The sequence below is a fragment of the Gymnodraco acuticeps genome, unplaced genomic scaffold, assembly GCF_902827175.1.
Source record: "Gymnodraco acuticeps unplaced genomic scaffold, fGymAcu1.1, whole genome shotgun sequence".
Classification (NCBI taxonomy): Eukaryota; Metazoa; Chordata; class Actinopteri; order Perciformes; family Bathydraconidae; genus Gymnodraco; species Gymnodraco acuticeps.
Window position 1 is genome coordinate 2,179,219 of NW_022992284.1, and position 24,340 is coordinate 2,203,558.

The 24,340-nt window shown below is 41.3% G+C and overlaps 2 protein-coding genes across 6 annotated transcripts in view; one reads left to right on the forward strand and one right to left on the reverse strand.

Moving 5' to 3' along the window:
• The window catches only part of LOC117540734 (collagen alpha-1(I) chain), a 34,587-nt gene extending 33,940 nt beyond the window's left edge, over positions 1-647 (reverse strand). For all 3 annotated transcript variants that reach the window (XM_034207535.1, XM_034207536.1, XM_034207534.1), the window contains exon 1: positions 318-647. The gene's annotated coding sequence lies outside the window, so the exon portion shown is untranslated. The remainder of the gene's footprint in view (positions 1-317) is intronic.
• Positions 648-5,772: 5,125 nt separating this feature from the next.
• nkain4 (sodium/potassium transporting ATPase interacting 4) overlaps positions 5,773-24,340 on the forward strand; it is a 49,456-nt gene continuing 30,888 nt past the window's right edge. For 2 of the 3 annotated variants that reach the window (XM_034207468.1, XM_034207469.1), the window contains exon 1: positions 5,773-6,076. In XM_034207468.1, the coding sequence (XP_034063359.1) occupies positions 6,023-6,076 (54 nt within the window). In that variant the 5' untranslated portion in view covers positions 5,773-6,022. The remainder of the gene's footprint in view (positions 6,077-24,340) is intronic. The other variant, XM_034207467.1, reaches the window with a different exon arrangement.

Sequence of the window (24,340 nt, forward strand, 5' to 3'; positions counted from 1 at the left end):
ATGATCGACCTCCCAATCACCCACTGTAAGGCACTGCATGATATTAAACCTTGATGCGTGCATGCATTAAGTTGCGGGTGTGTGCAATGGGAAAGTGCACCGTTTCCAAATTAGCATGGTAACTTTCACACATCGCTGACCCACCCGTTATGCTGCACTTTACTAAGAAGCCTATGAATGATTGATCAGACAGGTGGGATTGAGCAGGAAATATTTCAGAGGCGATAAAGAGGGACGGGCGCGCTGAACGGTCCAAAACTGCCATATGTCACCAAAGTAAAACCGAAATGAAAGAGGTGGAGATGCATTGTACTCACTCGCCCCCCGGTGCGTTAGACGAGCATCCCGGTCTCTCGAGGCCAGCTCTTCAGATGAGTTCTCCTGGGACAGCACGCCTGGATCCTCACTATCATTCTTTGCGAAGCGCCAGCCTCCTCACAGCCTCCCCTGACTCTTCTTCTTTGGCATCACATGCAAAAACAGCTGCATGTCAAGTGAAATTCGCCTTCAGATTGTTGTTTCAGGGTAACAGTCACCCGTCTCTCAGTATGTAGAGCAGAAGTGACAGCAGCGGATTCCTATTTGAGGGGATGCTGACGCGCAACCGGAGGGGCTCGCCTCCTGCCTTTCTCATCTGGCTCCATCAGCTCTCGGTAAAACAGCACCATGTGACTGAAACAACTGTCAATACAAAATAATGAAAACATCAATTTCCAGTATGCCTTTCAGAATAAAACACTAATAAACAAATAAAATAATCCTAATGAAGTTTGGATAAAATAATACGATTAAAACTGAATATCAGCCCGCTGGAAATGTTATCAATAAACCACAATAGCATTTGAGAAAAACGGCTAAAAATAAATGGAATTAAAAAAAGTTATTAAAAGTGTTCTTGATTTTCTACTTATGTCAACGTTTGGTCAAATATTTGAATACAGTGTTATTTGTATTGTGTTAATTCATTGCTATGTGTAGGGTTTTGTTCTATACATTCTAGTGACAATAGAAAACACGTTGGCTACCTTCAGCAAGGTATACATATTGTAAAAATAATAAATAAAAGTGAGTGTTTATTTAATTCATAATATGTAGGCTATATGTAGCCAATTAAATCATATGAAGTTATTTATAGACCTTCATGTAATGTAAATCTGTTTCACTTAGCTTATATTAACTCTTGTCAGTGTTCTCAGGAACACAAGTAGGCCTGTGTTACAATGTTACAACCATCACAACCTTACACCAGCGAAGACATGCAGCCCTCAAGAACCAGACATAATGTTATATGGCTTCGTAGACGAAAATGGGCTTTCAGGTGAAAACTCGACTTACATTCAACATTTCTCTAGAAAAAAGACTTCACAGGTATGCTTCATTGTTAACAAGCAATGTGTTCAATTTTGCATCAATTGTTAGCCAACATGTTGTTAGCCACCTTAGCTCAGGCCACATTTATTTTATTGAATATTTGCACCCGCTAGTGGTTTAGGTGGAGCCTTTCTGGAATTGCATGGTATTATGTATAATAAAACAGCTTTATTGTCCGATGAATAGTTTGACACATCAGCATCACGTCAGCTATTTGGCCCATTTTAAACAACAAAGAGTGCATCAGTTGAAGGCCTACACATAATTAAGCTCTACTTCTCCAAATCTTAAATTGGTTTTGAATGTGGGGTTATAATTTCCTCACCTTATGTGTATAAAGCAATACACATTATTATCCTCCCCCAGAGAGCTTCTGCTTTCCTTGTTATTTTTCCTATTCAACGTGTGCATCTATTCTAGGACATAGACTGTGTTTAGGTTATAGGCCATTATAGTTAGATACAGTAATGGGGGGAGTATCCAACTAACTATATGCTTTTACTTTGAAGGAAACCTACTTTATATGCTGTGTTTTCCAAGTTTGTGTCTGGCTTGACGTAGCTGTAAAGGCACCCATTCAATAAAACTGACCTCATAGACGAGTGCCTCCAAGTGGCCAGCGTTAGAATAACATGAAATGTTGAAAAGCGATTCTAGGGACCAGTATTTTCACCAAAGCATAATCTCATTATTAATTATTGACATGCTCCTCATAATAGCCTCTGTATTTATTCTTCATCAAGTCTAGGATTTTTCTTCATGGCAAAATAGTGAAGAAAAATCAGACGAGACTCTGCCTCCAAGGGCACATGCATAATCTTAAACTTTTATGAGTATGGGCCTAAATAAAGAAACATTCATATGCTTGTGGGACAGCTGGTGGTAGCTGTAATTTTCAGCTACAGTATGTAGGGTAGTTTGTGTTGATAAATGTATTTTAGAGCTGAAGGGAGCAGCTCATTCAGCTGATTTAAGGTTATGATGTATTATTTGCCACAGTAGGTGTTACTGTAGGTGCACCAATGACAAATATTAGGTGTTTTCCTTGTTGCACAGCAGCTCCCTAGGTGACACACAGTATTTCAGCATGAGTAATGACATCTTTTGTATGCCTGTAGTGTAAGCAAACCACTGTTTCACCGCAATTATTCGGGAGAGTCATTCAGAATGCTGCAAGTGTAAGAAAATATACAATCTAGTTTGCTGTCATGTCTTCGTCAGCCTCACAAAATGAGGAATTGGCTGTAAGATAATAGTGAAACAGACAGTGTCTGCATGAAGAATTTTCGCTGGGCTATTTGAGCGCCAAAAAGTATGACAAGAGAAACAGAGAAAGAAAAAGAGTAACAGAGGGAAAGGCAGAGAGAGTGGGAACTAGAAGCGACAGCCTAAGACGCTTTCAGAGAGAAATAAAGGCTTGTCCTTTTGAGGTCTTTGCTCTATTGTTGTCCACCTACTAGCCAGACTCTTGGGTCTCCACCACAATGCAGGTCCCCTCAGAGCAGCTCACCACTGGCTGTCCTGTCACTTCACATTAGTGTCTTTGGGGAGAACAGCCCCTGAGGGCCTGGACACACTTGTCATGAAAGAAGTGTTCTAGACACACACACACACACACACACACACACACACACACACACACACACACACACACACACACACACACACACACACACACACACACACACACACACACACACACACACACACACATATACACACGTACACGCACACTCGCAGTCACTCGATAAGGAGGTGTTGAGCAAAAACTGGAACACAAGGAGAACTTCCATCAAGGCTCCAATAGAAGTGTAACAGTGACCTTATTTCAGCCTTGGCTTTTCTCTCTGAGTCTCCCTCCCACCCACCCACCCACCTACCCACCCAGATACACACGCACAGACATTTCTATGGCACACATTTAGAAAACATGTTCTCATAAGAAATGCAGTTGTGAATGAGTGAGCCTCGTGCTTGCAAGACGTTCAGCACAGTCACTAATGTATTCTACTAGCAGCTATTGCACTTACTGGTTTCATGTGTAACCGTAAAACACGACATCCATTATAAACAAATTGGTTAACGCCACTGACTACACACATAAAATTGCTCCTGCATTTATGTTCGACATGCTGGTGCCAACCTTATAACCTCATGTAATTCAGACAAACTGTGTTTTTGAACACTGTCTTAGGAGTTAAACGTTGTGAGTTGTGTGTAGCAAGATCAATAGTTCATCATCACAAGCAGAAATAATGGTTGAATATAATAAATGTTCATTCTTAAAATTGAAAATAATACATTGATAAATACAACCCCAAACAGAGCGTTTTTTAAGGGTGTTTAACTGTAGTATTTGGCCTTTGGAAATTGTCTTGACATGCAAGCACTTGTGACTTCTTTTTGTGTTGGTTTATAGGAAGCAAGTGGACCCTGAGCCCACATCTTCACCTGCTGATGGAAAAAGGTATAGTATGGTTAAAAAGCTCCACAGAAAGGCTGTAAGTGGACCTCCAGGGACGATTATTGATGATTGTTAAAAAATGCAGCCCAAATGGCTTGACTGTAGTTTAAAGCTCTCCATTGGCAACATTTGTACTTTCCAGTCTCCAAAAGGTAAACATTTGTATGACAGTCATAAGCACAGTCATAAACCCACGTGTAGCCAAAGTGTAATAATACTGCAGGATGCTGATCGGGTGCATATAACAAAGTAAAAACCTAAGAATGCTTATCTAAAATGTATGACAGGAGTTAAAGTAGAGCACAGACAAACAGGGTATCACACAGATGTAGCGGGGGGGGGGGGGTTGGGGTGATGTGCAAGCTACTTCAAATTGATCACGATGTTTTCAGACTGTTCACTTTCATGATGAAAGAGCAGCCTGAAAAAAGCCCAATTCGTGCTTGCTAGTCAGCTTCCATTAATACCCTGTGGTTATTTCTGGCAATGGGGGGGAGGAGCTCCTCCTGGGCCCGGCTGGACGCAGGTGGGCAGGGCGGTGTGGGACGGTGGAAGAGAGGGGAGGAGATAAAAGGGGAGAGGAGAGGAGAGGAAAGGAGAGAAGAGAAGAGAAGAGAAGAGAGAGAAGAGAAGAGACAAGAGAAGAGAAGAGAAGAGAAGAGAAGAGAAGAGAAGAGAAGAGAAGAGACAAGAGAAGAGAAGAGACAAGAGAAGAGAAGAGAAGAGAAGATATAAAAGGGGAGGAGAGGAGAGAAGAGAAGAGGATAGGATAGGATAGGAAAGGAAATTAAAGGAAAGGAAAGGAAAGGAGATGAGATGAGAGGGAAAGAGAGGAGAGGACCGCTGCCTTTAAAGGAGCTCAGCGGAGGAGTGTGTGATGAAATGAGATGTGAAGTGTTCCCTCACTCAGTCCGCAGACACGTAAAAGATGTATCAAGCTGGTGTGAGAGAGAGAGAGAGAGAGAGAGAGAGAGAGAGAGAGAGAGAGAGAGAGAGAGATGAGCGAGAGAGAGAGAGAGAGAGAGAGAGAGAGAGAGAGAGAGAGAGAGAGAGAGAGAGAGAGGCGGGACCTGCCTCTATGCACTCCGAGAGGAAGAGGGTGACTGAGTTGTTTTCAAACAAAAAGTGTGTGTGAAGAAAAGAAAGGCATGGCGAGAATGATTTTCAGAGGCGCAGCGCGAAAGAGGGAATTATCCTATTATAAATTGCATTAAAAATGGATAACAAATTATGATTTAACCAGAAAAGTACCTCAATAAGATTAAACCTATCGTTTGGAGAAGTCTCCAATATACTTGGGACCTGAAATAATTATATTATTTTATTAATATTGTTGCCACTGTAAAAACCCTCTAAATGGTGACCAAATATGAGAGTTTTCATAGAAGTAATAGAAGTGATAAAAAAAATTGGCTTCCATTTTGAATAATGACCCTATGCAGTGAAAAACTTGACAGGGTGCGTCTTATCATATAGTCACACGGTGGCGCCTGTCCTCCATCAGCAGCATCAACATTATAGCAGCTGATTTAACCCGATGTCCCTGATGTATATAGTGTGATCTTTGCTCAGCACACAAGCTAAAAAACGCTAAATAAATAAATAAACCTCAGACTGGGACAGTGACATTAGTTGTAAAAAAACAAAAAACAGAAGCCTAGTATGATTCTCAAACATGCCCCCATGCAAATACCTTAACTTGGCTTATAGGCTTAATTGCTTTATCTGTGGAATCAAGCCTTTTACATTGGCCTAATAGATGTGTATTAGGTCTCCATGGAAATTAATTGATTGCCTCTTATTTAAATAATTTTGAATTACCGGGCGTGCACTTTCTCTCCTGTCGCACCACAGGCAGCCAGCAGAAACCAGTTGACGCCCCTCGGCTGGCTACCCAAACACCCCCTCCCACCCCAAACACCCCCCCCCCCCGCCCGCCCCCCACCCAGCCAGTCACCTCAAGTGCGGCCGGCCGGCAGGAGCTGAGGAAAAACAAACAGACCCGGAGCAGCCAGGGCGAATCTGCCGCGTGTTTTTGGCTCAGCATAGAAACACCGGAATACCGGAGGAGTATGGGACCCTGGTGCCTGGATCAGGACTGAGTCTGGTCGGCACACTGAGAGCTCCTCAGACCCGCTTTCAAGTCATTTTCTCCCGAAACAGAGTCACGTTTTCACCGCTGACACAATGGGCTGCTGCAGCGGACGATGCACTCTTATCTTTTTCTGCACTTTACAGCTGGTGAGTTGAACCACACTTCATCTCAAGTTTTAATTTAAGTGTTACTGTAAAATATGTTGAAGGATATAATAGGCTACCTTACAATGAAATATCTCTGTCTTTTAACTGTGAAGTGGCCCACGTTGTCATTAAAGTATCACATGTTGACAAACTGAGCAGGACATGTTTTATGTACTACCTTTTAAAAGTTCTGTAACTCACATTAAGAAGAAGTCTCCTCGTTTTTTTAATTTTCTATTATACTTCATATCTTGACCCTGGATTAATGTGTTTGTTTCCATAATTCAAGTAAGTGGGGGAAATTGAATTCACTGTTGTGAGAGAAAACATAGAGCTGTTGGTGTTAGGACACAGCTCCCCTCAGCTCTTACAGCCTTAAGTATTGGCACAGTATGGGGGGTGCACTGTGCTCAGTGATGCATCATGAATAGCATTTAACAAATGTAACGATTTGCTCTTTTGAATATTGTAATGGTAATACCATAAGTCACCATCATGTAGTTCTGTGAGGGGTAAGCTAATTATTCGAAGCCCATGTCTGCATTTCAGATTAGTATTCTGAGTTGCTGCCGCCTCATGATGTAAAACATAAAAAAAGTCGCATAATACATAAATCCCCTCTCTGAACTAACCATCTAAGGACTTTGTTCATCAAGACCTCAAACCGGCTGTATTATGGGGGGTGTTGATCCACAAAGCATTTCAGTTTCTGATCAGTGAAGTGTGGATTGTGACATTTTACTGATGGTAGCTGTGCAGTCTCAGATGATGCTTTCACATTGACACACAGGCCAGCCTGCCTCTGCCACCATCCCTGGGTAGAGTTTACTTGACAGGGTGTGACAATGTTATTTATGGTGGTATTAAAACTGAGCTTACTCACACCATAAGCCCTCTGAGTAAATGTCGATGTATTGTGTATTGCATGAGTGAATCCAGAAATAAAGAAAAATGGAAGACATAACGGAAGGAAAGCGTTTGATAGGAAGAGGGCAGTCGGTATCAGTCATAACTGTCTTAAAAATAAACGACTCACCCCAGCCCCTCCCCTTTAATAATACTGAATTCCCCTAAGCCAACATCGCATAACCCCTTCAGAGTTCTTGCGGAGAGTTACTTGTTTCTGGCTACACACTGTCTCAAGTTCATACACAAAAAATGCAGGAGGCTGTTCATTCAAAATGGACCCATGCCTACAGTTTAAATGCTTTTTAAGAGGGAAACGATAAAGACAAGAATTTGACTCAGTTCTGTCTTGCTGTCATTTGAATGACTTCCTACCACCTCTGGCTTTTCCTGCCTCATGTTCAAAATTGATGTTGAGAATTTGTGTCTCTTTAAGTTGTCAGCTCTGTCAATTTATTAAAGCGTGAGAAAAGGGAACATTTGACAATCTGCTTGTGACTATAGGTCACAATGGCCTCAGAATTGCTCTCTTGTTAAAATGATGTCTCTCTCTGAACACACACACTCACAAACACGCCAGGCGTTTCAACCCACCTTGAGGGGCACACCTGTTTTCCCTTGCCTTTCGGACCTCTTTGCCTCATTAGAGAGAAGGAGGTCGGCCATTTGTTAAGAGGTTTATAAAGCTGTCAGTGGGCTGCCTAAAAAGTCCCTGAAGACTCCTGGAAACAGCTTTATTTCCCCCTGGTACTTATTCTGTATGACCTGACACTTCCTGTCTGAAGAAACACACACACACACACACACACACACACACAAACACACACACACACACACTTCTGTTGAGTTTAACCTGCAAAAGGGGGTTGCAGTAAACCCTGCATAACCTTTGGAAAGGTCATCACGTCTTAATGGTGTGTGTTTATGTGTACATGAATATACATGTGTGTGTGTGTGTGTGTGTGTGGAGCATCACAGGGGGCCCGCCCTCTCTCCCTTGGCTGAAACCTATGCATTGACAATGAGCCAGGTTATTCCCAGTCCATTACAGGGTAAAACTACCATTAACAAAACAACATGCTCTGCTCCTCAGATGTAAAAATAGCCCCTGTGAACCGCTGAGTGTGCTAATTAGCAAGGCAGAGTGCTTTGATCAAACCTCTTTTGGCATCTCGGCCATCCCCTAATTGAATTGTGGTGCGCTTTCCTTATCAACGGGCCTAGCAGTGGGACTCATCTCTATGGGACAGAAGGCAACAGATAATGAGCCTGTATTGATCGAAAAGCCTCTGTTCCCTCTTCCCTCTGCAGCCTAACTAGTCCAGACAGTAGGGCTGGATCGTTGTCAGAACCCCGATCAGCCCCAGAGAATGACAAGCGTTGGCAGGAAGCCTTGTCTGTCTAATGATTTGTTTGTACTGCGAGACACATTCAAGCTTGTTTTTTGTCTCAACGGGATGGTTGTTTGAAGAGTTGACCTATAACTGACCTGGCACAGAAGCGTTTCGATTGGTCAGACACAGAACTCGGTCCAGACATATTGTGATTGTCAGCAACTGGCCGTGAGGAGGGACCATGTTCCGGATGGAGCTGATGATTAATGCAGCTCCGTGGACAGTGTGTGATTTATGAAGGAGGCCTCTTCGTTGGTCATAATGTTTTTTTTTTAGAAAAGGACAGACCGGGAACCAAGCGCATGCAACCATAATCACTCTGAACAAGGGTAATGAGCTCAGAACTGAACATTGACCCTGAAAAGGCCAGGCCATAACTGAGCCGGCAGCACTGGCGGATGCAACCTCACAGAGACACAGACACTATTTCATGCATGCCTCTTCACACACAGACACAGCTGCACGCTCTGACCTGTGAGTTACAGGTTAGTGGGTCTAGTGTTGGGGAAAGATTACAGCCTTTGTATGAGAGGAGGAGGAGCAGCTTTGTCATGTTTGACATGAAGACAGAAATGAAGGAAAGAGCTGTAAGGAGATGTTATTTGATCACGAGAAATAATAAGAAAACTGTTTTCATATTGTCACATTGAATCTTTTGATTTGTGTATGGTCTAATTATATCATCCTTTCTCTAGTGCTTTATTAAAGGGATCCAGAGACAGACGATATTTGCAACTTTGACCTCAGCCTCACTAAAAACGGATTCAGAATACCCACAAGTGTTGTGTGAGTGTGTATGTGTTGTTGGAGATTTGAAGGGATATCTGATCCGCTTTTCAAATCTCCGCGCGTTCCTATGAAGCTGGTTATAATACAGGAAGGAATCCATATCTACAAAGTAACCGTTAACAATAATCTACTTTAATGGCAATATGACAATGCAATACAATCATTACAATACAACATGATATATTACAGTTATATTGCAATGCTTAAGGAGTAATGCCGGCTTACTCCTGCTCTGGTCCGCATACTGCAGAGCTACTTTCACCCGAGGGCAGCATGTGAAGAAGAGGCCGAACGCCAGGGATCCACCGGATATATACCAGAGTAAGAAGGAGGGGTTTGGTGTTAGGTCAGCTGGTCATCTTTTCAGGTCATCTCATTGGGAGACGCAACGCAGCAGGAAACCAAACAGGCTCACTTTCCAACAAAAGGTCTCAAAGCCTGCATACCTACACCTCCCCCACAGAGCAATAAAACCCTGTTTACTCCAACCAGCCCAGAATGTTTATAGCCATTTGTAGTCCTTACATTTATGAAAGGATAAAACAGAGAAATCAATATAAAACACAAACACAGGTATTGTTTGAACAGTATTCACTTAACTGCTACTGTTGATAAGCACCAGAGAAACCCAAGGGACCTCCCTTAATATCACAACCACTGTAGCTCGTTCTAAGTTGAATGCAAATCAGGACATGCTCTCACCTTCCCCCATCTTCCTTTGTCCTCAAAAACACATGTCAACAGGCCCCATATCCAGCTCACAGTTTTACCCAAATTATTCTCATTTTCAGCTTATCCATAGTTTGCTAACATGAATAAATACAAATATAACTCTACAAATCCCCCTTTTTATCTCCTTCTCCAGAGATAAACTTAGACAAGGCATTTTGAAATATACCCACTGTCATTTGTTTCTACTGTGTCCGTAAATCCATCCGAAGCTGGTATTTAGAGCACTTGAAACCTTCATGGAGACAGAACACCACTTTCCATGGCAGTGAAGGAACCATGAGGGGGTAGCTGAGTGCTAGAATCATCAGCCCCCCCCCCTCGGAGGAATAGCCCACAAGGACAGCTAATAGGGAGGGGGAGATGCAGCTTTCCCTTCACGGGTAGAACTGATCAGAGCAAAGTAGACTCCTCTGCTGCCTCGACAAGTTCCCTGTGCCGTCCTGGCTTGCCGTGTCTTTGTCACCCAATCCGCTTACGGCAGCTTCTGGGCTGCCTGCTAGAGAGATGTCTTCCTCCTCCTCGTCCTCCGGCCCGCTGATGGCGGCTTCCGGGTCGTCTGCTGTAAGGATGTCTCCAGGGTCCTGCTCCTCCAGTCTGCTGCTTCCGAGTAGTCCACGTCTGCCAGGGCCACGTCCGTCCTGATGTCGTCCCCTGGTCCTAGTAGGTGGTTTCCCCGCCGCACACTGGCTCCCGTGGTACGAGCTGTCCCCCTTTTCTCCCAGGCAGACGGCATAAGAGGTCCGCTGGGTCACTCGGTCGGGGTCGGAGAGCCTGGGGTTGAGCCACTTTGTCCTCGTGCTTCTCGGGTCCCCCTTTTGGCGCCAGTGACCTGTGTGGAGAAATCTGATACAACTCCCTCAAGCCTACGCTCAGCTGTTTTGACCCACTTGGAGCCTCTTGGTGGGGTGTCTTGAAACAACAGCCGTCTGTGAACAGGTTTTCCAAATTAATTGTAGACCTCCTATCTGCCAGTGCAGCTTCAGAATCTTAATACTTGGACTGTGCCAACTAAATAAGAACCTCAACATCTTTAGGTAAACTAAATAACATATTTCAATAGCTCTGAATTTCTGACAAACATCCGTGTTTATTTTTAAATGAAATCCTATTTAAAATCTAAATATAATATGAACTGCTAATGTTTCTGGCAAAGAAACACACTAATGTTATGGATTCAAAAACAACCAAAATCACGATGCTAACAAAGTGAATGATTTCCTGGTGATACTGCTCTTACCTGTCAGTGCTTAGATATTATCACGCTGAAAAAATGAATAGAGAATTCCAACAAACTGTCATCAAATGTCTTTCTATTATACATTTAGATGAAATGTATATCCCCATAATGACCTAAACAATAAAGTCTATGGCTTTTACTCCTCTACCAGGCTAGTTACATGATGTTGTCTAAATTAAATTCTGTCTCATTACATTACTATGTTTTAGCTTTAACTGTAATATGTTCTTTCTACATTTCAAACCTCAGTTACTCTAATGTCTGTTAAAATATTACAAAATTGTTTAATTATCACAGGTCAACTTCTTCGGTCTCACAGTAGCCCCTTGGCCACTGCTTCTTTGTTACCTGTTATAATTCAAATCAATATTTAGAAACATCTCAACATTCATCAAACAGTATCTTATCCCCCGATATGGAGCAGGTTAATTACATTCAATGCTCAGTTTGAACATCTGGGTTGGGGCGGAAGGTTTCTGTCAATCCTTAAAAGAAAATTTTAAATTGTGAATTTTACAGCCATGTTGAGATTTATACATTATACTCACTCCCCCCTTTTACACATGAAATAATGTGTAACAAAAGCCTGTAATGGGAGGGGAACAAAAACTGTCAGGTAATTGGTTAGGGACATAACCGAACATTATTATCATTATTTCCACAGTGAACACTTCAGTGAAAAGAAGTGTTCCTCTCCGTCCTTCAGGCCTAAAAGAAACAGAATCTTCAGATTGTAGTTTTACATTTGCAAACCGCCAACTCATGTGAGAGGAAAATATCACATGTGCGGTTTCCCCTTTTTGTGGAATTTTTAGGAAACCTCTCGTTTCCCTTGGAGCTCCAAAATAATATGTTAGTCCAAAAACATGCTTGGTTAGTTATTGTTTTAGAATCATGCAGTTACACTGATCACATGCCGGCATACATTCACACTCACACTGTCTGGTTGTCATGTCAAGTTTGGTCAGGTTCACCCCAGAGTCAGTCATCCACAGTGCCTTGTCAAGTTACACTGTCGGTCAGGGTCAAAGGTCAGTTGGTCTCCGTCTTTTTTGGCCATGTGTCGTGCTCTGCAGAGACTTTGACATTTCAGCATAGGCCAGTATCCTTTGTCTACAAAAATATGTCACGATTTCAACTATAATTTTCAAGATGATTCTCACTTGTCATTGGGACTTCCGCCTCCCACTTTTCCTGAAACTTGGTACAAAACTCACTTCCTTCGAGTACCACTACTAATTAAAATGTCTAATGATCTATTTCAGAAACTTTTGTACAATAACTATTATCTTGAGTCAAAACATTACTAGGATCTGTGTCGCTCTGCATTTCATAGCTCATTATAATTCTGGTCTACTTAAAAAACGATGTTAAACTCTTTAGCAGTGTGTGGAACCTTGGGTGTCCGAACATGCAACAATTACTCCCTCCTTTATCAAGGATTTAAAACCGAAGTCTGGTAATAACTATGCCACAATGGTGAAATCAACACTTTAGATTGGAATTTAATATGTGGCTTGGCACTAGCCATTAATACAAACAAAGATTTGTCCTATAGAGTGGTTCCTAAAACTATCCTTTTAATGGTGATCAATATTGTAACCAATGAGACCGCTACTTTATTCACACGTGAATAAAAATGTCTTAAAGAATGAATCGTTAACATGATGAAAATATTGAAGAATATGGTTCTACTCTGTCAGTGTGTTTTAGGATGATTATCATTTTACTTTAATAGTTTCCTCTTTACTGCTATTTTTAATTTACCAAATGATTAATAAATCTTTCTGTCTTTACGTATTTATGAAGTTAATTCAAGTTATTTAAATGTGCGTTTCGTGAATAAGTGTGTTTATGTGTAACTCACTCATTCCCGTTCTCCTTTCCTCCTCCCCTGGTTTTCTCAAGCCGTGACCCCGGCCTCCTCACTTCTAATCGACCATGCCAACTCCTCTGATTCTGTCTTCTCTTCAGTCCATCAGCTGTTGAATCCATCCGCTGTAACTTTTGTAGGCCGCCATTGGCCCAGTCACATCTGCAGCCCCATCATGCCACTGTTGTTGCACTCCTCCTTTACAGTCTCTCTGCTGTTTTTATGGAGGGCGGATTCTGCTCTCATGTCTATTGTGCCAAATCTCGCGGCGCAGTTTGGAACTTCATGTCCTGTTTGAGGGACCGATGAGAGTATCTCTCTGTATGTCAGCATGCTGGTTTGGTTCTGGATGCCTCAGGTCGTTGTTGGTTCAGCTCTGGTTCTCTGTCTGTACGATGGAGAAGGAGGAGTCTCCTGTTGGGTTAGGTCTCGTTGTCTGCTTGGAGGGTCGGGATCAAAGCCTTTCTAACTCAGAGGGGGAGTCCAGGTCCCGGTACACATTACCTATAAGAAGTCTAGCACACTGATGTTAAATAAATCCAACCCTTTCCACTCTGTCTCTTTCTAATCATACTATCTGTCTTAGTTGTTAAATGCCATGTAATCAACATAATTAATGTCTACTTATGATATTACAAAAACTCACTCCAAAAATTGTTTCATCCATTGTTACATATTTACCCAACACAACTCTGAAATACTTACATGTTTCCAGCATCACATATTCCACACACTATGAAAGAACATCTCCATATCTTCTCTCATTTTAAATCCCACTGTTACTTCGAACAATAGTAAACCTGCAGGGCACACCAATCGGATCACAGTAATGAAATTTGAATCAAGTGTAGGCCTATGTCTTCTTTCTGAACATTTATTTATATAGTCTACATTTGCAAACAGTTCGAGTGTAAAATGTGTTTTGCACAATGTATTTACACTCTACAGATTCTTGAGTTTACTCATCTCCTGGTGCTGTCGTTGTAAAAAATGTTCAATCCCTTATTGTTTTGTACCAGTTTACCAAACAATACCGGCCAGCAATGTAATGATTAAACTCTAAGCTCGCATAAGTTTCAAGGGTGTGATACCCCCTTTCAGCCACTAGATGGCAGCAGCAGAAGTTTCAAGGGTGTGATACCCCCTTTCAGCCACTAGATGGCAGCAGCAGAAGTTTCCAGACAAAGGGAAACGCTCTACCTTGGTTTAATATATAACAGACCTCTGGCTTTAAGCTTTTAGCATTGGTCTGTTATTTAAACCCCAGTTTTAAACGGCGACTCGATCTGATTTATCGAGTTTCCAGGTTTTGTCGTGCAGGAATCAAACCTCGCATAACAAACTGCACCATTTCTACGCCACTCAGGAATATTCTACCTGCAGATCCGCGCCAAACTGCTCTATTTTACGTCACGCAGGACTTTCGTCTACCTGTCGATCCACGTTTACGTTTTGTATATAACTTTCCTAACATAGTAAAATATGCATTGTATATTCCATTTAAACTATAAAAACACTGTGAAACGCCTACAGACAATCCTAAAGTTTTAGCGTATCCAATTACAGACAGGCGACTTTCATCGTCTGCTTACCTTATTTGCAAAGTTGCAGAGTCCTGCTGATTGTCTGAGATGTTTGAAAGCGTCTGAATTCTTCCTCAGCTTCGTTATCTCTAGACGTCGGGTCACCATTTTGTTGGAGATTTGAAGGGATATCTGATCCGCTTTTCAAATCTCCGCGCGTTCCTATGAAGCTGGTTATAATACAGGAAGGAATCCATATCTACAAAGTAACCGTTAACAATAATCTACTTTAATGGCAATATGACAATGCAATACAATCATTACAATACAACATGATATATTACAGTTATATTGCAATGCTTAAGGAGTAATGCCGGCTTACTCCTGCTCTGGTCCGCATACTGCAGAGCTACTTTCACCCGAGGGCAGCATGTGAAGAAGAGGCCGAACGCCAGGGATCCACCGGATATATACCAGAGTAAGAAGGAGGGGTTTGGTGTTAGGTCAGCTGGTCATCTTTTCAGGTCCTCTCATTGGGAGACGCAACGCAGCAGGAAACGCAGCAGGAAACCAAACAGGCTCACTTTCCAACAAAAGGTCTCAAAGCCTGCATACCTACACCTCCCCCACAGAGCCATAAAACCCTGTTTACTCCAACCAGCCCAGAATGTTTATAGCCATTTGTAGTCCTTACATTTATGAAAGGATAAAACAGAGAAATCAATATAAAACACAAACACAGGTATTGTTTGAACAGTATTCACTTAACTGCTACTATTGATAAGCACCAGAGAAACCCAAGGGACCTCCCTTAATATCACAACCACTGTAGCTCGTTCTAAGTTGAATGCAAATCAGGACATGCTCTCACCTTCCCCCATCTTCCTTTGTCCTCAAAAACACATGTCAACAGGCCCCATATCCAGCTCACAGTTTTACCCAAATTATTCTCATTTTCAGCTTATCCATAGTTTGCTAACATGAATAAATACAAATATAACTCTACAGTGTGTAACATCCTACATCACACTGCCCACTTTTACTCTACTCTTTTGATGACATAGCTAGAGACTATACCATCTTTTGTAGTGAAGTTTTCAAAGAAGACCGAGTTCAAACAAAGTGCTTCCAAGAAAGTTTTAGCAGAAAAGCAGAGTGCCTCCTCCTGAAAAGTGTTATCTCTTAAGGCGTGACATTATCCTTTGGCAGGCATCACGTCAACTCCCACACATAACAAAGGGTTTCAGCTGTTATTTCTTCCTCTCTGCTTTTACTGCTAACAAATTTGCTTTATGGAAGCACTAACATTCACATTTCCTGTTGAATATTCATGAGTGTAGAGATGCTGGGTGTCTATCAATGTACTTCTCTCCCACCTCGTCAATTTACATGTGCATGTGTGCTGACAATAACACACAAACACAAGGTCTTGGCCCATAACTTTGATAGTGCAATAGTGAATCACACAGCTGTAATTAAAAATAACTACAGCAGCCGAGGCAAATTGCATGGCAATAAAACACTGTATGCCATCAGGCCAGCAGACCTGGCTGTGAGGGTTACTGCTACTGTATAATCCTGTTCTGTCTTGCTGGTTCCCTGGTGAGTAGATATAAAACTGGTAACATGTGAAATATGAAAGCCGTTCTTGGCATGAGCTTTCCATTTTAGAAGTTACAGATGCTACATACATCTGTTTGGGGTGTCTCTTTTGGTGTGTGTGTGTGTGTGTGTGTGTGTGTGTGTGTGTGTGTGTGTGTGTGTGTGTGTGTGTGTGTGTGGCCTAGCATTACTATACTTGTGGGGACCTAAATCTGTTTACACAGTCACGTATGGGGACTGGCTTCCCTTATGGGGACAAATTGGAGGTCCCCATGAGGGGAATCATTCATTTTAGGGTGAAGACTTGGTTAGGTTTAGGGTTAGGCATGTGTTGGTTATGGTTAAGGTTAGGATAAGTCTCCAGGAAATGCATGTCAGTCAATGTAATGTCCCCTGAAGTGATGCATCTGTGTGAGTGCGGAGTCGAGTGTGATCAATGATAATGAACTGTATTTCCTTGGCACTACCAGGTTGATGTAGGGGATAGGCCAGCAGGAATAGAGTGGATGGTCACGGCTCTTTTCTCTCTCACTTTCTTCACTCTCGCTTTTCCTCCCTGGCTATTAGGTTTTCAATAAGCTTCTCTGGACTGTGATGCACATCATTGGGATCCGAAGCACTTTACTTTTTTTATTTTTCTATTTGCTTTAACTGGCACAAATGGCGGAAGAATAAGATCGTATCCCTGTGTGAATTATCTACACACATACAGAATGTGGTGTCTGTGTGTGTACCAGGTGTGTTCACCAAATGCAAACAGATACCAGCAGCATTCATTTGTCGACTTCTTAGTAAATTTTTATTTATTTGGAAAGTAGATTTAAACTGAGCTGTACCAGTATGTGCTCAAGGGTTTGACGAAAGTGTTCACTATGACATCCAGCTTTACACATCGATGACTGTAAAAAATAAGATGTTGACAGTGGTTATCCAAGTCTATTTTTGAATGAATACAAGCCAAATGGTGTCCTAGAATCAAAGCCTCATATATTACTGCAGGTCCCCAGGGCATCATCTCAATAGTTTGTATAATCATTTCAAATCTGCTAGATGAAATGGTTCAGCAGGATCTGGAAGGACGTGGCCATAGGTAGAAAATTCAGTGACTTCAGTGGCATTAGGACCTGGTTAGATTAATCCGTAGCAGGTAGTTGTTCAATTAAAAAAAAATTAAAAAATAATAATAATACATGACCATTGATTAATAGCTTCTGCTCAGACACCAGCCAAACACATCAAAGAAGGGCTCTGCTCTATGACACTCAGCATTTTTGTTTAATATACACAAAATAACTTATTTTTAAAGAAAGTTAATGTTTTAGTTTAGTCAATTTGAAAAAGGGTTCATGTGCTGGGATATTTGTTTTCTTTCTGGCGCTGTTGTGAAAGGGGTAAATGGAGGTCAGAAAGCTCTAACAGTATGTGATCATACGCCACAGCTCAAATAACTTGTGTGATTTCAGAAATGAAGGTCTTAACCCCGTCTTACATTGTCTCTGGGCCCTTATTCTTTTCTTTTTGAAGGTCATGCAGGTCGACATAATTAAGTAGAATGGGTGTGTGTGTCTGCGTACTCTGCTTGTGCTGTCAAATGGCCCCTGGTGTTCAGCTCTGATTGTGGTCTTGACCTAGACTGTGTTGATTGCCATGCCTGAAAAGCCCTGATCCACAGCAGAGCGTATACTGACAGTTCCTACCTTAGCCACAGGTAGCATCCTAATCAACAAAAGTCGATTACACATCAGCCTGCAGTGTTTAAAATAATGTGTTTATGCACACTGTGGGTCACTATGGCAAGGTGACTGCTTAATAAATTCAAACTCACAGCTCTGACTTTTGGAGCTCCCCCAACTATGGCATCATCTCACCTGAGACCCCAATGCAAACTGGGTGCTCAGGGAGAAGTGGCACGGCTTGAATGTGTAATGAATGTTCATAACCCGCCCCTAATATGTATTCTCTGTTAAAACACAACAGGGCTTTGTCTTATCTCTCCTTTCTCTTTTATTCCGCCAGACATCTTATTCCCCCCTTTTCTCCCCCTGCTGAGAATAGGTTTGAATTATTGATTAGCAACTGATTTATCAGCAGGCCCAGAGCCACTGGAGATTTAGGGGAGATGCAGATGGAAAGGTGGAGAGAATTGAGAGAGAAAAGGGGGGATGGGTGATGTTTCGACCTCTCACTCTGGGCCAATTATGAGCATGACCCTGGAGACCTGAGATCTCAATGTTTAGCTTTCGTTTTCCCTCTTTTTCGTTTTCTCGCCGTCTACCTCCCTCATTTTTGGTGCACTGTTACCAAGGAAACCTATACATTACGATGCTAAAGAGCCCGCAGGAGATACAAAAAAGAACCTGTCAAAAGGAGACGTGAGAATGTATGATGCAAATCTAAGATAGCGTGCTGAGGAGAGAGACGAGTGGTGGTTGAGGGCCTCGGGGGTTGGGCTGAATACAGCATGGAGCTCAATTCACATCCTGCTCTCAGGACAACTGTCAGTCTAAAGATAGCCCTACTTACATACATAGCCTTTAACCTCACCACACAAACGACCCACCCAAAATGCAACATGGCAACCAATCAGATACAGCTGAGTGGTTAATGTGGGAGTAACCGTATCCAAATGTGCTGTATTTATACTTTTGTATGACTTTTCTTGTTTGTTTGATTTCAGTGTTATGCTAATTGAGGAGAGGGGGTGACTTTCCTATTGTTTCTCGACCTACCCTGGAGTTGGGAGTCACTGCCCTTGCTGCATGCGTGCATGTTGGTTTATAATAATATGTGTGTTCTTGGAAAAACCATCCCCTCGTTGTTCCTGGTGGCCTTTTACAACTGCTCGCCATTTTAATGTCTTCAATTTAACAGACCATTAATTATGTGGCTATAGTGAAAACCTTGGGCTGGAAAATGTAAGCGTGCGCACATGTACCCATGCACGCAGACGCTTGTGTGAGCGTGCCTGTGTGTGTTCCACATCAATGACACTGCAATATTAAGCTATAATGGAGATAAAACTAGAACTATTTGCAAGCCCATTTCTTTCTTTCCATTCCAACGGTTCCAGTGGTGTCATCTGTTATAGTGTGGCATCGAATAAATTGCTTTGGGAGCACCACAGCTGGGATGACTATCGTGACAGATCACATTCAGTTGAATGGATGCAAAGCATATTCATCTCACTCAAAGCCCCCCTCACTGTTTTGGGCAACACGGTTCTTGTTTTACAAGCAGCTGATAACTTCACTGATGTATTTGCTCTAATTGTGTTGTGTCATCAAACGGTCTGACAGCAGGGATTCACACGGCCTCCTCTACTGGTGGATGAAAGATTAAGAGTGATGGAATTATGATGAAAACAGCTACATTACTGACTCAATTATGGAAAGTAGAGCTGGAGGGTACAAGCTGCTGACAGCTGTTTGCCATTCTTGACTGCATATTCTTGATGAGAATTTCCCCCGTCAAAGCTAAATTGCCTATTTGTTAATTGGGGCGAAACCTAAACAGTTTTAGTTGGATCTGGGACATTGGGAGGCAGGACGGAGAGAGAGGATTGGCTGATTTAAGCTGCTTTTATTGCATCACTATGCCTTCCATCCTATCAAATTGTTTGTGTGTTTGGGTTTCAGCCAGGCTGTATTCTTGTCCTTCTTTTCTTCCACCATTTCCTCTGAGAAGTGTGTGTGTGTGTGTGTGTGTGTGTGTGTGTGTGTGTGTGTGTGTGTGTGTGTGTGTGTGTGTGTGTGTGTGTGTGTGTGTGTGTGTGTGTGTGTGTGTGTGTGTGTGTGTGTGTGTGTGTGTGTGTGTGTGTGTGTGTTGCAGTTTGATGTCTCATCAACAGCAAACAAGGAATTTGGAACCACAAAAAAGAAGACCAAACCTCACAAATGACATTAATCCTTTGGGTTGAAGCTGAAATCATAACGGCCAGTGCTGCTGCATTTCTCTTCGAGTTGTTACAGCCTAAACTAAATTAGCGCATGTAATAATCCTAACATTGCTGCCACCTTTGGAGATCAAGACAAAAATAAATGCTGGCTGAAGAGAAATAAAGGAAGGAAAATAGACTGACTGTTCAACAGATGTGAGGAACCATGTGAGGAAGGATGTTTGCTGTCACTGTGTGAATTTGGGTCACATCTCAGTGAACCTTCCTTAACCATAAAGTGCTGTTTAGATTTGTGCATGCTTCTGTTATTGAGAAAGTAAGCATGAAAGCAGGTAAGACGTGTGACAGGTTGTCCACTTATAAGCATGTTATGTTTCTTCTGGCAAAAGCTTAGCTATGAATAACATGCACACAATACTTAATGTCGTCTCTATATGAATTCAAGGAATGCTCTTTTAGACATTTACTCAAAGTCATTCTTTCTTAACCGTTAACACAGAAAGGTCTCCATCAGAGCCTGATGTATAAGCAGTGGAAGAGTATACACTTTATAAATGAACACATGTACATTTGTCAATGTATCAAGAGGATTATACACACTATCACCTGAAAAACATAGCCAGACTTAAAACATTCATGTCTCAACAAGACCTTGAAAAAAACTAGTTCAAGCTTTTGTTTTTAGCAGGCTTGATTACTGTAATAGTGTATTTACAGGTCTCTGTAAAAAATCGGTTAGAAAACTACAACTAATCCAGAACGCCGCTGCCAGAGTCCTGACCAAAACAAAAAGAGTAGAACACATCACCCCAGTACTCTGATCTCTGCACTGGCTACCAGTAGCTTACAGAATCGATTTTAAAATGATATTGTTAATTTATAAAGCATTAAATGGTTTGGGACCCCAATATATGTCTGACATGTTGCCCTGTTACGAGCCCCCCAGAGCTCTGAGATCATCGGGGGCGGGCTTACTCATTGTTCCCCGGCTCAGAACCAAACACGCCGAAGCTGCTTTTAGTTTTTATGCTCCTCACAAATGGAACAAACTTCCAGAAAACCTGAGGTCTTCACCCACGCTGAGTTCTTTTAAGTCGAGGCTAAAAACACTACTTTTTACAGCTGCTTACCCAGAAGCCTTTTAACTTGTTTTAGCACTTATCGTATTTACAATGTCGTTTTTAAATAATTTTGTATCTCATTAATGCATTGTTTTTATGAAACTGTTATTCCATTATGTTTATTTATTGTGTTCCTCTCTGTTCTATTATCATGTGTTAATGATCATGTAAAGCACTTTGAATTGCCTCTGCGTCTGAAATGTACTATATAAATAAACGTACCTTACCTTACCTTACAAAAATAATAATAATTTCATCTCTTATTTCATTGTTACATGTCTGTGTAAAACTGCTCGTGTGTCTATTTCAAAGCAGACACATAAATGAACTTGTCATAGTAAGAAAAGCACAGGTGTCAGTAATATCATTAAAGAAGGCTCTGTCCCAGTAAGCTGTGATAATAAATCAATGAAAGTAATATATATTTTTTAAAGTAAAGCAAGTTCATAGAGAGATAAGTTAAGGGTGAGGAAACCGGGTAGCAGATGGAGAGACAGAAAGGAGGTCATAGTTTCTTAAAGTGGCTCAACTTTTACTATTAGATCAGACGGGCAAGGACTCTCAATGGGTCTTATCATGGACTGTATACAAAGAAATAAGCTTTATTTAACTGAACTGATAAAGCTAAAATTAACTTCTCTCAGCTGCCCTCAACTGTATTGAAGTGAACTGAAAATGGGCCAACACAGTCCAGTCCAGAAGATGCTTGTAGCCTTATCTAAAAGTGAGCAACAGTAAGAGAGAAAACGCTGCAACACAAAACAAACTGAAAAGCGTTAAAGTAGATTGCATCTGTCCAGAGGGAGACTCAGTTCAAAGCACTGGCTTTCAATATGTTTCTTTCAGTGGGACGGATTTGTGCAATGTGTGTTCCCTATAGCTCAGAGAGATTAGCATGTTATTAGCACTAAGAGTGCTAAAAGTTTAACGTATGTTCATCTTAAACCAAGAGCTCTTTGATTCATAGGTTCTTAATAGCTACTTTGCAAAGACCAGAGCTGCAATGAGCACTCTACTCCGTGTCTGTTTAGCTCCACTTCCTGAAACAAGTGATACTTAGTGATGTACAAAGGGACTAGCTGCTGTGTGTTTCACTGTGCAGACTATATTTCAAACAGTCAGAAGAAAGTGGTTTATGAAGGCACCCTACCTCTTAATCCCTGTCTCAGCTCTGCTAGACCAAGCACCACCAACGGCTATATCTATCCAACCCTTCATGTACCCAGAAAGCCACACACACACACACACACACACACACACACACACACACACACACACACACACACACACACACACACACACACACACACACACACATACACACACACACACACACACACACACACACACACACACACACACACCCCATCCCACACACTGAGATTGGCACCATTAGTTACACAAGGACCGGGCAGGCACCAGAGCATAATGACTTTACCCGGGCGAGATGTGAAAAATTGGATTATAGAAAGTTTTGAAGAAGTACTTTACTGCCTGCTGGGAGTCACAGTGCAAAGACAAGCCAGGTCAAAGCATGGCATCTTTAATTTATGAAAGAAATACCTGCCAGCCTCTTATTCATGGCTTGTCTCTGGGACCGTCTTTCTCCTAATTTAGATTTGGAGCAGAACACTTGCTTGTGTCTGGAAATAGACTTTACTCAGAGTTACACCAGTACTGGCTTTTACTCTGTTTAGTGGACCGTTTATTTTACATCCTGATCCTATCATACACCTTCTGTTCAACTGGTCAATACAATATGTTCTAATCAATTGGTAATACTTTATATTAAGGTACACAAATTAACCATCAAATAGTTGTTCATTAACATGCATATTAGCAGTATATTGGCTCTTTATTAGTCATTATAAAACACTTAATGCCTTATTCTACATGACTGTATTCAATCACTTATTACTACCAAACTCACCACACACATCAATAGTCTCCTGTGTGTCATACTACAGCAGAGAGTTTTGAAGAATATGCTTTTGAATAATTTTGGGGAATATTTATAATGTAAAATCTTCAATAAATATGGCATCATCTTCAATAACTGTACTATTATACAGTATATTTCTACCAAACTCACTATTTGCATTGTTGTTTTTAGCATCTGGTAAGCTAGCTGTGCTAACGGATATTATAAGCTGTTTCTAAAACAAGGAAAAGGAGAGCTCTGTCCTGTCAGACTGAGATAATTACAGCTCAGTGAGGTAAGGGACTCTGGGCGTTTAGTTAACTTTAGTATAGTGGGTCTCAAACGGTTTGATCACCATTTATGAGAATAAATGAAAAACAGTTATGAAATACTATATGACAGTAAAACAAGAATACAGTTTAAAAGGGAAGTGGTTTGTAAAATATCCATAAAGAAAAAGTAAATCTGTTTACAGTTCTGTTTCATATGGATGTTGAGAGATGCATCCATAGATCTCTTCATGTTGCTCTCAAAGTGCACCAGATTGATGAATTTAATTTTAATAACAATTACTTGTAGAATATGGTCATGTAGAATAAGGCATTAATAAGTGTTTTATAATGACTAATAAAGAGCCAATATATTGCTAATATGCATGTTAATTAACAAGTAGTTGATGGTTAATTTGTGTACCTTAATATAAAGTGCTACTGAAACTAATTTCCTAAAATATTTACACAGTGATTGTGACCAATTGTTAAGAGCTTATACAGTTACACTCTGACAATTCAGGACCACTCTATTAAAGAGTTGTTCAGTAAAATGTAACCTAAGTAGACTAAATAGATTCTCCTTGACACCCAGGTACCAAGAGTACACTTGATCAGAGTAAAGCTGTACCTTCTATTTTGTTTCTCTTCTTTGTTGTTACTTCAATTATTCTTAGAGCTCTAATAAGTGCCAAGCAAAATATGCAAAGAGGTGACTGTAAATAAATTACCATTTCATGTAGCAAAGATATTTTCAGATTTCCTATCCTGTTAACCATCTGCCAACCCCTTAGACTTGTTGTTGCGTTCCCCTGGGGGATCTCAACAGCTGACTTTGGAAACACTAATTTACAGGGCTCACAAGTACTCTTAGAAGTGGAGTAACTGCCAGGTAATTTCCATATCCCTGTGGAAAATCACAACAACAGTGCTATGTCAAAGCTATATGAAGATAAAGACAGTAAAAATGGCAAGACATGAATCAGTCTGGATGGCTTTTTT